This window comes from Lotus japonicus, chromosome 3, assembly GCF_012489685.1.
Source record: "Lotus japonicus ecotype B-129 chromosome 3, LjGifu_v1.2".
NCBI classification, from domain to species: Eukaryota; Viridiplantae; Streptophyta; class Magnoliopsida; order Fabales; family Fabaceae; genus Lotus; species Lotus japonicus.
The window spans coordinates 71039228-71057516 of NC_080043.1; the positions used below are offsets into that span (position 1 = coordinate 71039228).

The window sequence follows — 18289 nt, forward strand, 5'->3', positions numbered from 1 at the left end:
ATGAAATGGAAGGTATGTATTTGAAGGATTTGTGATTGACTTAGGAAGCACACAATGCTGTGTTTGGATTTCTGCACTTTCATATCTGTTATTGGACATGGTGTGTTAGTTAATCCATATTACGTAACGTGTAAGCTACTATTTTCCCTAAAAAAATTATTGAAATAAGTTTTTTATGGGAAATTCAATTCATAGATTAATCAACAAAATAAAATACATCTAACATCAAAATGTATCTAATCGCTAGAGGACAATCCTCAATCTGCACTCTTCTTAGAGAAAAATAAAATAACTTTGCCAAACAATTAGATACAAAACCAAAAGAGCTTATATATAAGTAAAAAATCTTATTCATACGAAAACTAGGAAAACATATGAAATTAAACTAATTTTTTTTATATGTAAGTGATATGCTTAATAAAAAATTTTACCAAAGTACTTATACTATAAGATACTCTCAAATGCTATTAATACCTTTAAAATAAATACACATATTTATGTTTTATCCCAAATAATTTGATTAGTACTTGGGGCTGCCTACCATTACTAGTACATTTGAGTCCCATATTTTCAATTTTTTCAAGGAGCGTGTCTAGGAAAATCTTAAGGGTTGGAAGTAGAAGTTTCTTTCTAGAACGAGGCGCGAGATGCTAATTAAATCGGTTTCCTAGGCTGTCTTATGTTGTTTTTCCTTGCTGGGTAGGTCTTTGCTCCCAAATTGAGGAGTGATTATCAAATTCTTTTGGAGTGGTGATGTGGGCGAACATGGGATGCATTGGTTGAAGTGGTCAAAGCTTTTGTGCTTGAGGATGAGAGAGGCCTTGGCTTATGTGGTTTTAATTGTTTCAATGGTGCTCTTTTTGTGAAGAATTGGAGGCGGTTATTGAAACGCATATCCTCCTGAACTTGTCTTGTCTTATGTTGTGTCTTGTTTTTTCTTGCTGGCTGTGTATTTTCCTCGTTGTTCCTTGTGTAAAGCTTCCAAGGGCCATATGCCTAGCTATGTTGGTCTAATATTGTTCCGGCCAAGTGGATGTTTAAAAAGGGTGTATATGGAAGATATGGGATGGATCCTAGTTAGAGTGTGGCATGATAATTGGATTCCTTCTGTCACTCTTAATGTGTTGAGAGCTCAAACCCCTTTTAGGATAAATGTGCATTATGTTTCTGATTTGATTAAACACTAGATCTCATTATTACAATATAAGGGTGCTAAATTCTATTATTCCTCCTATGATTGTGAAACAAATTAATTGTTTCCATTTCGCTTTCTCTATTTTTGTTTGTTTGCAGATGATATTATATTTTGGCCGACTTGCCTAGATGGTCAATAATCTACTAAATCCGGCTACACGTTCCTCACATCACATGAAGCTACTCAAGTTGCTCCATCTTCTGGTCATGCCTTGCTGTCGCCTTCAGTTTGGAAGCGTCTTTGGAAGTCTAAAGCCCACCCTTGGGCTAAGGAGATGGTGTGGCGACTTTGTAGGGACGTGGTTCTTGTTCGTGTGAAGTAGTGAAGGAGAGACATAGACTTGGATCCCTTGTATCCCTTTTGTGTCGTGTAGCCAAAACCTCCTACTCATGTGTTTTTGTTCTGTAGGGTGTTGATGACCGAGATTTAGTCTTGTTTTTAGGTAATTTCTTTGTAGGTTTTGAGTCTTTTTGTTGAGTCTCATGTAGTGTTTCATGCACTTTCATGCATTTTTATCTTTATTTGTGTTTTTGCTTCATTTAGGTAATTTCATAGTTTTATGAGGACTTTAGTTGCATTTTAGGTTAGTTTAAGAGGTTATTGAAAGTTCCACTTGTTTTGAGGGCCTTTGTGCAAAACTTACCTTTAAGTTTCTAGATATTTCCTAACTTGTGCAAGTTTTTCAGGTCGGATCAGTTGAAGATGGAAGGTCTAGGGCCCTAAAGACTTCAAGAAGGCATTAAAGTGGAGTTAAAATGAAGTTCAAGGGGTTTTGGAGCGAGCAAGGGCGCTCAGGCGCCCCTGTCTCCTGTCTGGCGCCTGAGCGCCAGATCAACAGAAGGAAAAGTTGGAAAAAAAAGAGCTGGTGCTCGAGCGCCCGGCACAGCAGAAAACTCGCCCCTTTTGCCTATAAATAGGTGTTTAGTTGTTTTCTTTGGTATCTATTCCATACTTTGTAAAATTCAGAAGGAGAGGAACATCTAGGTGATTGAGAGAGGGCTTCGAAGCTTGTAATCCAGGTTCTTAGCCAAGCATGCCATGCTTGGCTAATCCCTCTTCTCTTGCTTTGGTTTTCTTGTAAGACTTTTCATCTTTAAGTTATAGTCTTAAGTTCTTTCCCACATGTTCTTCTTCTATCCTTGAATCCCATTTTCTGAATTTCAATATAAGCTTGTATGCATGCTTGCTTTATGCTTTTCTATAATCAGAACGGAAGTTTGTTATAGATTAGGGAACTGATTTGGGATTACCCCTTCTATCTTGGCTACTAGGAATAGAGGAAGGGTTGAGGTTTGTTGGCCTAAACTTTGTAATCTTTATGCTTCAAACAAATGTTTAAGTACACAAGGAATTGGACATATCTTTTGGTTTGAAAGAATTATCTATGCGAGGCATCGATAGGTAGTTGCTTAGGCTATAACATCAAGGAGAGATTCATGAGAACATGTGCATAGAATGATGTGTTTGAATTGACTAGTTGAGCAAGAACCCAAAGCATTTTCTTTTCTGAATTGTATTTTTATTTTCCTTTTTCCTTAATACTACTTCGACATATGTTTATCTCAATAAAACAAACCTTCATTCTCAAGGCTTAAGCTGAATTTATTCACTCACAATCCCCTGTGGTTCGATATTCAAAACCGGGTGGATTCGTACACTTGCGAATTTCCCAACAGGTGTTCGCTCAATATGGTTTGCTACTTCTCTTTGAGTGTGGCTGGACGTGAGCCAAGTAGCTTTAACTCCGGACCTGACCTGAAACGACAAGGATGCGATCCAGTTGCTTTTTGCAGACTTCTATATTTAATGGGAGCACTACAATAGTTTGGTGTTTGATTGCAGGAGATGTACTTGGAGTAGCTGCTGTGACTGGGTTCTTTACTCCAACCACTTTGTTTACGACCAACATCCTCCTGGATGGCTTGGCTGCTTCGTGCCATGCTATTTGGCATCCTTCTTCTAAAGTGCAAGTTAACTTGATGCTTCTTTTTGTGATTATGGACAAATTGGGCTCACTTTGCTGGCTCCAAATTCGAAGAGACTTCCTCTTGTTGTTGGTTGTGGCCCTTTGATGCATGCTACATCTCCTTTCCTTATTGAAACTATCTATTTCGTTGGGCTCTGGTCATCACTTTGTAGCTTGGATTTCATGTGGTGATTTTCGAGTCAAATTGCCTAGCTCTCCATTCTGCTTGGCCAAAGTCTAGTTCTGATTTTTCTCATTTTGGTTTTGTTCTCAGTGACTATCATTTTTTTTTGTTTCGCATTTTGAGTCTCTTAGTTTTTCTTTCATGAAAAGAACTAGGAATAAGGCAACCATTTTTTTGTGTGTGTGGCTAATTTAGCTTTTACCCCCCTTAATGTAATGGATGATGTTACTCCAAGTTTTTTCTTTCTTTCTTGAGGCTAATGTATTGGACGTGATCTCTGATTGCTAATCTTAATAGTAATACGTTGACTGTCATAAAAAACATTTATTCACACAAATTTATTAATATTGTTATTGATTTATTGTAGATAAAATCGTCCGAGCCAATCAAAAGACCGACCGCGACCCGTGCAACTAAACGGATATTTCAACTAGTATAACATGACGAGGCAAAGTGAAAAATAAAACACATATTGACCCGAAGCCCCGTAACCGAAATCATTCTAGGATTGTAATTGCACTTGATCAAAATTTGCCTTTGAATTCCGTCAATCTTACCTACGGTTTCTTCTCTTTTATGTCGATTCTTTTTTAGTTTCCGTTATTAACTTATTATAGTTCGTTCGTGACAAAATCCTCGCACGTGCCTTTGGTTGCAGCAGATGTTGTCACCGACCTTTCCCTCTTTCTCCACGGCAAAATCATCGTGAATCTTCGTCGGCGCGCTCGTCGATCCTCTGCGATTCCGTTCCCAATTCAATTCACCGATTTTCAACTCTTGTTTGTTTCTCCGTGCTCGATTCTTCACCGTTCTAGGTAAATCGCTACCATCAATCAATTTATTAGGGTTTTCAATTTTCCCTAAAATTGGGGATGTTTTGTTTTGATTTGATTCGGTTTTTTTTTTCTAGGGTTTCTTGCAATTGATATGATTGATTGAATTTGTATAATCTGTATGTATTTTTTCAATTATCCGATTGATTTTTTGTTGACGCTCGTTTCAGTGATTACAGTTCAGCGAAGAAGCTTATTACGATTTCTTGCATTCGCCATTTTTTTTTCTTGATTCTGTATATTCTGATTATATAGGTTTCTTCCTGGTGCTTTTTATTGAATGGAATTGTTGACTTTTGATTGTGGAAGTTGACATTGAATTCGCACAAGTCATCACTGTGTTTAGTTTGTGTATTCTGGTTACAGGGGTCTGAAGTACTAGCTGGTGGTGGAACCCTGGAGCATTTTTGAGGTATGTGAAGGATAGATAAGATGAAGTTGCAGGCGCATATGACGGGGCAGATATCGGGACAGGTACCCAATCAAGCAGGGTCTCAGATGCCTGGACTGACCCAAATGAATGGGAATGCCCTCCCTCCACAGATGCCACCTTTAGGTGGTATGCAGCGATCAGCGATTAATATGGACCCTGAATTTCAAAGAGCACGCGCGTTTATTCAAGAGAAGATGTAAGTTTGTCTTTTATTTGTTTAACTGTATTCCTTCTGGGGTTAACTTGGCTACATTGATTCCTATGAGGAGTTTTGTCAATAGGTATAATATTTGGAGATGGATATTTTTCTTGAAACTAATTACCAACATGCAAGTGTAAACTTAATCATGGAGGCCACTGTATGATACATATGGGTTTTTAATGGAATAAATAGTTGGTGTTATTAAAACAAACAAAAGGGTAAAGACTATATTTTGAACACTTTATCATTATATTTATTTTTCATGTCCCAATGCTTTGTGATTCACTTGTATGACTTAGTTGAATTAGGATAAGATAAAATAATTTGATCAGTTTCATGATTTTACTCAGATTGTAATAATCTGCGGTATTTACAACAGTATTTGCAACTGGCTCAACAGCTTTGAGGCACATTTCTTTGTCTTCCACAATAGTTTACCGCTTAACTTTGTAAATTGCAATGCCTTGTTCATCCAATCAAAGTTGTAGATGAGGGGTCCCTGCAGTGTAGATGCCATTAAGTGAACTAGATTGCTGACTCTATGTCTCAGATAGGATTATGTGCTGACTGCTGATTGCTCCACCTGCATTGGGTTTTGACTTGAAAATAGTATTATGTGTGGATAAGTTAAACTGTGCTGTTCTCTTTAATTCTTGTCAATTTTATTTACTTAACAGCAGATTTTACTTTTTTTACATTCCAGTTTTGAAACGTTATTGCAACGACATCAGCAGCCAGTTTCAGAAGTACAGAGAAGGAAGCTTAAGGATCTTGCAAAACGCCTGGAGGAGGGCATGGTAAAAGCTGCTCTATCTAAGGTGATTTTTCTGGATCTCATGCTAATTTTTCTTTTCCACCGTTTGCAGGGATCTAAATCTTCTTGCTTAATTATAATACTTGGACTTAACGAGGAACCTTCAAACTTCTTCCTTAATTTTTGCTACTGTTTTTGTGTTGACAATGTTTTGGACTTATCTTTTAGGAGGACTACATGAACTTGGATACACTAGAGAGTCGCTTATCTAATTTGATCAGAAGAGCGTCTATGAATAATCACAACCAACAACAATATCAGCAGCATGTTAGCTCTTCTCCAATCGGTACAATGATACCAACCCCTGGTATGTCGCACGTTCCAAATTCAAGCATGGTGGTTTCGTCTACAATGGATGCCTCTGTGATTTCTGCCAGCGGGGGTAATAGCATGGCATCGACATCTTTCAATAGTGTAAATATGTTACCAGCTGGTGGCATGCTTGGCAGCTCCTTAAATAGATCTGATGGTAATATTAGTAATATTAAGTTTTGTAATTCCTTCCTAATACTTCCGCTTTTATTTGCTTTTCCTTCATTATAGATTCTATTCATTGCAGGTTTGTCTAATGGATATCAGCAATCATCTACCAACTTTTCTGTTGGCTCAGGGGGAAACATGTCAACGATGGGGGTGCAGCGGATTGCAAGTCAGATGATTCCCACTCCGGGATTTACAGTCAGCAGTAATCACTCTCACATGAATATAGATTCTTCTGCTAATGGCAGTTCCTATTCCAGTGTGGAGTCTACTATGGTATCACAGTCACAAGTGCAGCAGCAAAAGCAGCATGTTGGTGGGCAAAGTCATGTATTGCAGAACCTTGGAAGCAGCCAAATGAGTAGTGGAATGAGATCTGGTTTGATACAGAAACCATTTGCAAACTCAAATGGTTCTATAAATAGTGGGCTAGGTTTGATTGGAAACAATATTCAACTTGCAAATGAACCTGTCACTTCGGATGGCTATGCCTCAACTTACGCTAATTCCCCTAAACACTTACAGCAGCATTTTGATCACAATCCGAAACCACTAGTGCAGGGTAATCTTTCTTACTCCTTTCTTACTCCTTTTTCTACTTTATGAAGGAATGTTCCTAAGACTTATATATCCCTCAAGCACCTTTGTTGAGTTGTATAACCTTTTTGGTTACGTGTTGGTTGGTGGGTTTAGTCTATCTCTCTGCACATGTGCTTTACATTTTGTCCCTAGAAGTTGACTTCTCTCTTAATGGGTCACAATTTTATTTTCAGGTGATGGGTATGGATTGAATAATATTGACACTTTCTCTTCTGGAAGCTTTTATGCATCTGGGACATCCTCTGGGTCTATGATGAACACTCAGAACACAAATCCAGTAAAATTGCCGTCAATACAAAAAAATAGCTCATTGATTAGTGGTCACACAAATTTGCATGGTATGCAGCAGGCTGCACATATGAAGTCTCAAACAATTAATCAGTTGGAAAAGTTGAATTTTCAGTCTTCATTGACTTCAAGAGATGCTCTTATGCATTCTCAACAGCAGTATCAACAAAGGCCCCAGCAATTTCAACAGCCTGAGCACTATGCGCAGCAACAATTTCAATTGAAGCTACAGAGTCAACAGCCTCAGCATTTGGTCAACAATGATGCTTTCAGTCAGTCTCAATTGTCTTCCAATCTAGAAAACCAAGTTAAGTCTGAGCTAGGAATTGAACACCATAAAGAAGTGCTCAATTCTCATGTGTCTGAACAGTTCCATATGTCTGAGATGCAGAGTCAGTTCCAGCCGAACTCATCCGAAGACTGCTCTAGGAATGCTCAATATCTTACATTTCCATCTGGTCAGCATGATTTAGCATCATCAACACCTCAAAATTCGCAACAAATGTTACATCCTCATCAATTGGTTGCAGAGTCTCAAAATAATTTAAGCTGTGTAACAGTTGGGGCCCAATCCAAAGCGGTAGCTCTAAACCAATGGCCTCAATCACAAGATGGTGACCGCATGCCTGACAATAATTCACATGACCAGAATCTCCACATGGACTTTCATCAAAGAATATCGGTGCAGGATGAAGCTCAGTGCAATAATTTATCATCAGATGTTTCCAATATTGGTCAAGCTGTTGCTTCTAAAGGCTCAACTGAGGTGCTAGACTCAGGCAGTACTGTCAAAAAGGCGCACAGGAATCAACAGAGATGGCTTTTATTTCTACTTCATGCTCGTCGATGTTCTGCTCCTGAAGGGCGATGCCAAGAACGCTTTTGTTCTATGGCGCAAAAGTTATGTAAGCACATAGAGGGATGTACCCTGCGACACTGTCCATATCCTCGTTGTCACCATACCAGGGTATTGCTTCATCATTTCATAAACTGCAAGGATCCTCATTGCCCTGTTTGTGTTTTTGTAAGAAACTATCGACGTGCATTTCAATTCAAGCCTCAGATTCAGCCGGAACGTGGATCAAGTTTGCCAAGCACAGTGAATGGCTCCTGTAAATCTTACAATATGATACCTACATCACCTGGATTGATCTCAAAGCCTCCATCGATTATTGAAACTGCAGAAGACATGCACCCATCTCTAAAACGCATAAAGATTGAGCATAACACCCAGTCCATCAATCCTGAAAATGAGAATTCTGCTTCTTCTGTTCCTGCAAATTTTGAATCCCTTGTTTCCAGGGATGCTCAGTTCCAAGCCTATCCCAATACTGAGAAGAGTGTCTCAATTAAACCTGAGCTTACAGAAATTAAGGCGGAAGTTCCGGCACATTTGGCGCATGGAAAGCTGAGCAAGATGAAGATGGATGATAATAATGTGAACGAAAAAAGGCCTGATTGTGAACCTGTCAAATATGATGAACCTGGTAATTTAGCTAGGCAAGAGAGTATAAAATCTGAGAAAGAAGTTGGACATGATAAGCAAGAAAATGTGATGCAGCAATCTGAAAATGCAGCTGGAACCAAGTCGGGTAAGCCAAAAATAAAGGGGGTCTCATTAACTGAATTATTTACTCCGGAGCAAGTCAGGGACCATATCACTGGCCTCAGGCAATGGGTTGGCCAAGTAAGTCCTTTCTATTTTTGTGCCATCTTTTTACAAGAAAAAGTTTTAAGTCAATTGGTTTAGTATTCTTCATTAGCATGAACCAGTTCCATCATGCTTTAGATTCTGCTGAGCTTTATTCAGTTTGTATGTTTCTACTTGATTATAGCACCAAAGAACTGTATATAAAGCACACTGCCATAACAATCCTCCTTTATCTTACCAAATGCTATGAATCTAGTAAATCTTAAGAAACAAATTCTGGAGGCAATGATTGCATATCGCAGTGTGAATCTAAAATGAACCTAAATCTCATTTTGTTTCACCAATTCGGAGCTAAATCTAACGATTCGTGATTCACTGCTGAATCTTATGATTCAAGTTATGTGCAGGTTGCACTTTAGTCCGGTTGGGTTGCGTAATAGGTTTCTGGTGCTTTTTGGACTTACTTTTTTAAGTTTTTTTTTGTTTTTTTACAAAAAAGGCCAGAAATAGTTGACTAATGTTCCTCTAAGAGACCCACGTTGCATTTCAATTCAAATCCTACTTTGGTCATCACTACCATCGGTTCATGTGACATTTCAGGGTTAACTAATAGTTAGATTATTATTTTTTACTAGGATCTTAGTATAGGAAGTAGGAATGTAACTTACATTTTGTCATCTTATTGATGTTTTTTAGGGGTTGAAACTTTGTGCAAGCACCAACTAATTTTCTTCTTATTTCGATTTATGGCATGGATCTTATTATTTTAAGGTTTCTTGTATGATATGTCAGCTTATGTTTCAATTTGTAACTTGATATTTTTGTATCATATATCTTACGCTACATAAAAATATTTGATTCATGTTTCGGAAAATAAGTCTTCCGATTCACAACTCGAATCTCCATTCAATAACCATAATCTAGTTAAGAGAAATTTCTCCAATCTGTGATTGGTATTCCCAAGATTCACCATACGAAGTCCACCCTCTGAATATATCAGCTGGACAAACTTGGAACTGTTCTTATTATGCTAATGAAGGACTTGGGTTCCTAGTCTATTTACCTTTAGCACATACTTTTAAATAAGTAGACTATCTTTGTTTCTTACATAACCAATTTTATGATCTACTGGACTTTGTTTTTGGGTGCATTTAATATAAAAGCTACTAGGTTCCATTACTTGAATTGTTCAAAATAGGACGTAGTGGAACCAAACATGATGGAATACATTCCACTCCAACATTGTCAAGCAACCACTTATCCCAAAAGCTTAAGTTGTTGGGTAAGGGCCACATTAATGGTTTTATATTATATTCTAACATGCCCCCTCACGCAAGAGCCCTTCGGGCTTGAAGCGTGGATATGCACAGGCCCACCTACCATGTGCTTAATTAAATTCCACTTTTTAATTAGAAAGTGAGGGGAGCAAGGAACGAACTCTAGACCTCCCAAAAGCTTAAGTTGTTGGGTAAGGGCCACATTAATGGTTTTATATTATATTCTAACATTATATACCCAAGTCCAAGTCCAACATAAACCTTGATTAAATAATACACTCAACTTCATGAAACCCTTTTTGGTAATATTCACATTTTTTATCCTTAGATACTGTGTACTTCTAAAAAAATTGTAATCCTGGGAGACTAATTCAACCATATGTTTCTTTCTTCTAAACCCTCAGATGAAGTGGTCAATCGAAGTACATGGTCCTTAGATACTGTACACCTAATGAACTTCCTAGCAACTCATTATTTTATATGCTAGGTTATGTTATTTTGTCTCAAGCTGAGAGTGATAGACATAGCATTATGTTTTTTTTTTTTTTTTTTTTAATTTTTCATTTGCCATATCTCATGCATTACATTTCACTTGTTGTCTCTGTGGTTAGTCTGGTATCACCTGATAACATTACGCATCATTTTCCTGTGACAGAGCAAATCAAAGGCAGAGAAGAATGCAGCGATGGAGCACTCTATGAGTGAGAATTCCTGTCAACTATGTGCTGTAGAGAAGCTTACTTTTGAACCGCCACCTATTTATTGCACAACTTGTGGGGTTCGAATTAAACGAAATAATATGTATTATACCATGGGTACTGGTGACACAAGGCATTATTTTTGTATCCCATGCTATAATGATACTCGTTCAGAGAACCTCATGGTTGATGGGACTCCCATTCCTAAGTCAAGATTGGAAAAGAAGAAGAACGATGAGGAAACTGAGGAATGGGTGCGTGCTATATCTGTCATTTTGTTGGTTCGTCAACAGTTTATTTTTTTATTTAACATCTATCTTTCGTTTGCAGTGGGTTCAATGTGATAAATGTGAAGCTTGGCAACATCAAATTTGTGCCTTATTTAATGGTAGAAGAAATGATGGTGGGCAAGCTGAATACACTTGCCCTAACTGTTATCTTGAAGAGGTAGAAAGAGGAGAGCGCAAGCCCTTACCCCAAAATGCTGTTCTTGGAGCCAAGGATTTGCCGAGAACGATTCTCAGTGACCATATAGAGCAGCGATTGGCTAAACGGCTAAAGCAAGAGAGAATGGAGAGGGCAAGGGTTCAAGGGAAAAGTTATGAAGAGGTGATTAGTATACTAGTTGGCAGTAATATGTTTGTCAACTTATTTCAGTGTTAATTCATAATTTTTGTTAATACATTTTAGTTCTTTACTTTTTCACATTCATGTTTTTATGTTAATACTTAGTTGGACATTATGATAACACTTCTTGGTTTCCATGGATTACTGATGTCATTTTCACTTGGATAATATCAGGTTCCTGGAGCTGACTTTCTTGTCATCAGAGTGGTTTCATCTGTTGACAAGAAGTTAGAAGTGAAGCAGCGGTTTTTGGAGATTTTTCAGGAAGAAAATTACCCAACTGAATTCCCATATAAATCCAAAGTAATATGGAAGTTGCTTCAGTAGTTCTGGTGGTAATTTAATCATTATTGTAAATTATAAATATTGATGTGCTTAACTTTCTATTCCAGGTAGTTTTGCTTTTTCAAAAGATTGAAGGTGTGGAAGTATGCCTATTTGGCATGTATGTTCAAGAATTTGGAGCTGAAGCTCAATTTCCCAATCAGCGCCGGGTGTATCTTTCATATTTGGACTCTGTGAAGTATTTCAGACCTGAGGTTAAAGCAGTGACTGGAGAGGCACTTCGAACATTTGTTTACCATGAAATTCTGGTAAAACTTTATTCACTTATATCTTGCTTTGGAACCCTTTGATGTAGATATCTCATTTCTAGCTTATTATCATCCTGTAAAGTATATATTGTACAATAGTTGAGTAATTTTTTCATTAATTTATTTTTTTGAAGATTGGATACCTTGAATATTGCAAGTTACGTGGTTTCACAAGCTGCTATATATGGGCTTGTCCTCCATTAAAGGGTGAAGATTATATTTTATATTGCCATCCAGAAATTCAGAAAACACCAAAATCTGATAAGCTTCGTGAATGGTGAGCAAAAGAGCTTCGGTATAATCAAAAAGAGGAAGAAAAATTGTCTAATTATTCTACTTGTACAATGTGATATAGGTTTATGTCTCTCTAATTCTAGTATTTGTGAACACGTTCCATCAGGTATCTATGCATGCTAAGAAAAGCTGCTAAGGAGGGTATTGTGGCCGATATCACAAACTTGTTCGATCATTTCTTTGTATCTAATGGTGAAAGCAGAGCTAAGGTTACTGCTGCAAGACTGCCATATTTTGATGGCGACTACTGGCCTGGAGCTGCAGAGGATTTGATTTATCAGCTTCGCCAAGAGGAAGATGGAAGAAAACAAAATAAAAAAGGAACAACTAAAAAGACTATAACAAAAAGGGCTTTAAAAGCATCTGGTCAGTCAGATCTTTCAGGAAATGCATCAAAAGATCTGCTCCTCATGCACAAAGTAATTCATCATTTTAAATATATAAATTTTTATCTTCTGAGTTAATGTCTTCCCTTGCAAATCATTTTTAAATTATTGGATATGTTATACTATGTGACTGTTTTCAAACATTATCATCTTCTCCTTACTTAGCTGCTTAATATTTATTGGTCAGATTTCTTGTGTAATGATTTAATTCTTATGACGTCCATTTTCTTGTTGCAGCTTGGTGAAACCATTAGCCCGATGAAGGAGGATTTTATTATGGTTCATTTGCAGCATGCATGCAGCCACTGCTGTATTCTAATGGTGTCTGGCAACCGTTGGGTTTGCAACCAGTGCAAGAATTTTCAGATTTGTGATAGGTAAGGTTCTTCAATCTTGTCTCCATGTTTTGATGTAAAAATTGTTATTTTTCCCAATCATTTGGTTTCATTTATGTGTAATGTCTCGGTGCCCATATTGCGTTATATTCGTGTCTCATGTCTTGGAATAGGCTTCAGTAGGGCCTTTTAAGCTTTGCAATTTGTAAACTATCATTCATTATTATGGAGAAAGAGGTAATGGAAGGTGGTGGTGGAGCACTTAGAACCCGTTTGGATGCGCATCAAAGAGCACTTTTTGGAGCTTATCCAGTGCTTTTTATTCAGTAGATAAGCTCCAATAAGTGCTCTTTGGTTCAAACCCAAATGGGCTCTTACTTGCAGAAAGCTAGATTTGTCCTTTTTGTTTGTTTGTGATTTTTCTTTTCCCTTCCAAGCGATTCAAATTCTGCACTGTTGCACAATTCACATAGTGAAGACCATATATTTTGATCTCCTGTTTAGTGTTATTCGTATTTCTTTTCAATGATGATGTTGGATAGAAACTACTTCTCTGCAACTGAATTTAGCCCTCCTTCCCCCTCTCCCTTATTCTTCTCAGTAGTTATGCTTGTCTTCTCAAGTACTAGTTTCACATCTCAATTCTCAACACCTCCTTCTTCTACGATTTCTTGTGGGGGAAATAGTCTCTCACCCACCACCTATCACCCGACTCCCTCAACAACAAGAAGCCACAAATCTCCAAACAGCTGACTCTTCAACCATGAAAGTTCCACATAATCCCCCATGAAAGCCGTCAGCCTACTTTGAATCGTCTTGACTTGACAAAACTCTTTATTTGTCACTCATGTATTTATTTTACACTTCTTTCTTTCAGTGTTTTCCTACCTAGCCCTAGTTGCATCATTTGGACATACATTAACCCACTAACCAATGGAGCCTTAATCAGCAACCCACCCAGTCCTTAACCCAGCATGTGCAAAAGAAAATGACTTCAACTATGTGATAGTTTTGTGTTTGTCTTTGTGTTTTCCACCCTTTTTATTGCATTTAGGTTAGAGTTTGTGATATTTTCAGTAAGTTTGGCGAGTTAGAAAATGTTTGAATTATGCTTATTACTTTTTATATAAGTTGCTAGAATTACATAGGAAAAAAAGACGTTTTTAGTCCCTGTTATATTCGTTTTAGTCCCTATAAAGTTCTATTCGTTTTTATTTCTTAGAAAACACAAAAGACACATGACTTTTGTTTTCTCTAAGCTAAGGACAAGAAATGAATAAAATTTTTCTAGGGATAAAAAATTAATAGTTTTTAAACATGGACACATGGCTTTTGTATTCTCTAAGGACAAAAAATGAATAAAATTTTTCTAGGAATAAAAAATTAATAGTTTTTAAACATGGCTGTCATGTGTCTATTGTTTGCCGCCACAATCCCATCCATGATGACCTGGCCGATTTTTGGCTTGTCACCATCTGAAATTCGTTGTAGATTTGGATCTGAACAATATTGAAAGTTGCATTCTGCTTTAGCCTGTAGATATTGTCATAGTAACAGTTATTGTAGCTTAAAATCATGCTAGCCTTATTATCTCATTAGTATTTATTGTTCATATTCCTTTTATGACCTTCCCCCTTTTATTTATGTGTTGCCAAAGGACCACTTTCAAGCTCAACAAATCAATTTTTAGTTACTCATTCTGTCTTGCCTTTTCTTAGGTGTTACGAAGTAGAGCTAAAGCGTGAAGAGAGAGAAAGACATCCTATTAATCAGAGGGAGAAACATGCTCTTTATCCGGTAAGTAGGTCTAATTTTGGAATATAAACGAGTTTATCTGCATTGGTTTGTTTCTTTTGTACTTCTGTGAGATTCTGTTAGCACTTGACTGTTAATCGTCTTAATGTCTCTCTAATTCCTATATTGAGGAATTAAGGTGTTACTTGTTGGACAAATTATGGATTCTTAAATTTTAACAGGTATATTGATATGTTTGGGGTTTCTCAAACATTTTACATTAATTAAGTGACTTCAGTGAACACTTGGCTGAGTATTTTTGCTTTAGCTTTTTTTGTTTTCCTTCTAAATTTAAAGCTAAACTTACTATCTGAAGCCAGACAATCTTTTAATGACTACTCATTACTCATTAGTAGTTCGAAAATTTTGACTCACATTATCTTGCAGATCGAAATTACTGAGGTACCGTCCGATACAAAGGACAAAGATGATATTCTTGAGAGTGAATTCTTCGACACCAGACAGGCATTCCTGAGTCTTTGCCAGGGGAATCATTACCAGTATGATACGCTAAGGCGGGCCAAACATTCTTCTATGATGGTCCTCTATCATCTTCATAATCCAACTGCTCCTGCATTTGTGACAACTTGTAATATATGCTATCTTGACATAGAAACTGGTCAAGGTTGGCGTTGTGAAGTTTGCCCTGAGTATGATGTATGCAATGCTTGTTATCAAAAGGGTGGCATTGATCATCCTCATAAGTTGACAAATCATCCGTCAATTGCGGATCGTGATGCTCAGAACAAAGAAGCAAGGCAGATGCGAGTATCACAGGTATTCTGCAACATTTATTTTTTCTTCTGTAGATTGAGCTACAGCATTCTGTGTGCTTATATCTCACTTGTTTATATTGTATAGTGTATAGTGAGAAAATGTATAAAACTGCGCTGAGCTTATGCCTTCTGTAAATAGGCAATGTTAATCTTAATTCATCATATTAATCTCTAAACTGTTCCTAATTAATCTCTAAACTACATAATAGGTCCTTATGTCCACTGGAGTTAACTCACATGGTTTAATAAATCCAATCCTAACCATCGATTCATATGAAGTCTCTAACCATTGATTACCATTTTTTATTTTAATGAATTATAATTGTAGTTTCTTAAATAAAAACAAATAGAAAACAAAAGAAAGAACAAGAGTATGCTCAATTGCTCATCCTCTACCATTCTTCAACACTTGATAAAGATACCAACTTGAGTTATACTTATTTTTCTACTCTATATTCAATCTCTATTTGAACCCAACCATCTTCTTGGGTTTCTATTCTTATTCAATTATAACTAATACTAGGTTGGGTGATGGCTAGAATACTGAAAACACAACTCTTCTTTAATAATATGTCTTTGTTCAACAACCAGCGGGGTAAAATACTGCAACAACCTGACCTGAGGAGTTAATAAATCCCAAGTTAGAGTTTGTAAGTATATTAGAAATTCTACAGGGTTTGCCGATGTAGTCCTACTTGTTTTTTAGAAGTATGATAGCAACCTATGCCTTTAGGACTTAGGAGTATGCTAATTTTTTTTTTCAAGGTGTGACTTTTTTAAAAAGTCATGTGAAAAATCACATGATGTTTTAAGTGGTCACATGAACCGCCACAATTTATTCCCATCATACTCATAAAAAAAAAAATTTATTCTCATAATATACAAACCCCCCCCCCCCACACACACACACACACACACACACATATATATATATATATATATATATATATATATATATGTTAGAGGACTTATCGTGTGTTGGTAACTGTGATGGTTCCATCATTAATCATTGAACTATTTATATTCGATGGATGAAAAGTGTGAAAATGTATGCATGCATATTTGTCAACTCATGGTCAGTGGAATGCCTCTTTTGCTTTTTAGAAGCATTGTTTTTTTACTTTCTCCCATCATGTCATATTTTTAGTTTTTGTTGGCTGTTGGTCACTTCTACTGTTCATATTGTGTTTTCAAATTTTGTTGGCTGTTGCTTGCTTATCACCACCATCCTTGGTGTAATATGTGATGCATGTGGATTGTGTAATTACAGCTACGGAAAATGCTTGATCTCCTTGTGCATGCGTCCCAATGCCGTTCGGCACATTGCCAATATCCAAACTGTCGCAAGGTGAAGGGGCTCTTCCGCCACGGGATGCACTGCAAAACGCGTGCTTCTGGAGGTTGCGTCCTCTGCAAGAAAATGTGGTATTTGCTTCAACTTCATGCTCGTGCTTGCAAAGAATCTGAATGCCATGTACCGCGATGCAGGTTTGTGGACCAGGCACTGCCATTATACTAAAGTGACTCTTTATAGATTTTGCATGTGTTAACATTTGTGTTTTTTTTGGGGGATGAAATCAGAGATTTAAAAGAACATTTAAGGAGGTTACAGCAACAGTCTGATTCACGGCGTAGAGCTGCTGTAATGGAAATGATGAGGCAGAGAGCTGCTGAAGTCGCCAACAATGCTGGATGAGCAATGTGTACATGTAAATATGGGGTGCTTTGAAGAGATGTTCTAGACAGACAGACAGGTGCAGCGGCAGTGGTTGTTTTTGTGAATGCAAAATACATCATAGGTATACGTAGCTTTGCAGGTAACAGGTTCGCTGGCTTATCTGTCTATCTCGCTCTGCATGATTGTCCCAAAGGTATGAGGTTCAGCCATCTAATGCAGCTGCTGCTACCCTCTTCTGCAAGGACTAACCTGGTCCAGCGGGTTATTATTAGGTGGGGTTTTCTCTTTAGTGATTCTTTGATTTGGTCAAAGTTACTTGTATTATGTCTTATGCGCCACTCTCCACCCTTGGAGGGTGGCGGGTGTACTATAGTTCGGATTAGTCTCAGAGTTCTTACAAATATTTGTGGGGGGAGGTTGGTTGGTGTTTAGTTTGCTCTTTTATAGATTCACTGCATTTTGTAGAATCTTTTTATTTAAAGGTGAAAGTAAATAATTAGAATTTTCGCGCATGGCGATTCATAATTCTGCATCTTTAAAGTTAGTATTGCTGTTTCTGTCGGGCACCTCTTGTTTTGTGAATATTATCAGCCGTTATGATTTTTTTACATGAAATCAAATATTTAGTACAATCAAATAATCAATGAAGAAAAATAAATTAGATTCAAATTTGAAAGATACTAATAGGGTTTATTCATTTTCACCTCATTTAAAAAAAAATCAAATACAAAATGCAGTAAAAAAATCATTCGCGTTTTGAGAAGTAGATCGTGCACTCCTTTTGCGCAGATCCCACATGCTGCTCTTTCCGAGATCTAGAGTGCCTCCAAAACTTTTTATGAGCATTTCCTACAGTATGTCATCAAAGCTTTTTATCTTCTCCTTCGCATTGCCACCTTCTTCCCTCTTCTGCTACTCCCGACTACCCCACCTTCGTTGCTTTGCAACCCCTCCTCTGCCTTTTCCACTATGACCCCACCTTTGTCGCGCCCTTACCTCCCTTCTCCTGACCATCATTAACCATTGTTACTATTGTTTCAGCCATCATCATCATTCGACTGAGCTCTTACAGTGCCATCCTTACTTTCTCGTGCCCTCACTCTGTTGTGCATGCATTAACTAGTACTAAAACCCCCCCTTCAAGTTTATCCTCTTTGCCAAACTTTTCCTAACCCCAACTCCCGG

At 37.4% G+C, this 18289-nt stretch overlaps 1 protein-coding gene across 2 annotated transcripts; it reads left to right on the forward strand.

Annotated features, from left to right (window-relative positions):
* The first annotated feature begins 3942 nt into the window (after nt 1-3942).
* LOC130745616 (histone acetyltransferase HAC1-like) lies at nt 3943-17629 on the forward strand. 2 transcript variants are annotated; one of them, XM_057597967.1, is made up of 17 exons: nt 3943-4160; nt 4525-4807; nt 5517-5631; nt 5796-6096; nt 6187-6669; nt 6881-8682; nt 10579-10875; nt 10952-11230; nt 11423-11551; nt 11641-11841; nt 11976-12118; nt 12242-12554; nt 12759-12898; nt 14575-14653; nt 15038-15427; nt 16697-16914; nt 17008-17629. In XM_057597967.1, the coding sequence occupies exons 2-17, from the start codon at nt 4611-4613 to the stop codon at nt 17120-17122; spliced, it is 5202 nt and encodes a 1733-aa protein (XP_057453950.1). In that variant the 5' UTR covers nt 3943-4160; nt 4525-4610; the 3' UTR covers nt 17123-17629. The 2 variants fall into 2 exon arrangements, with proteins under 2 accessions (XP_057453950.1, XP_057453949.1); XM_057597966.1 differs by having other exon boundaries at nt 4545-4807.
* The last annotated feature ends 660 nt before the right edge of the window (nt 17630-18289 follow it).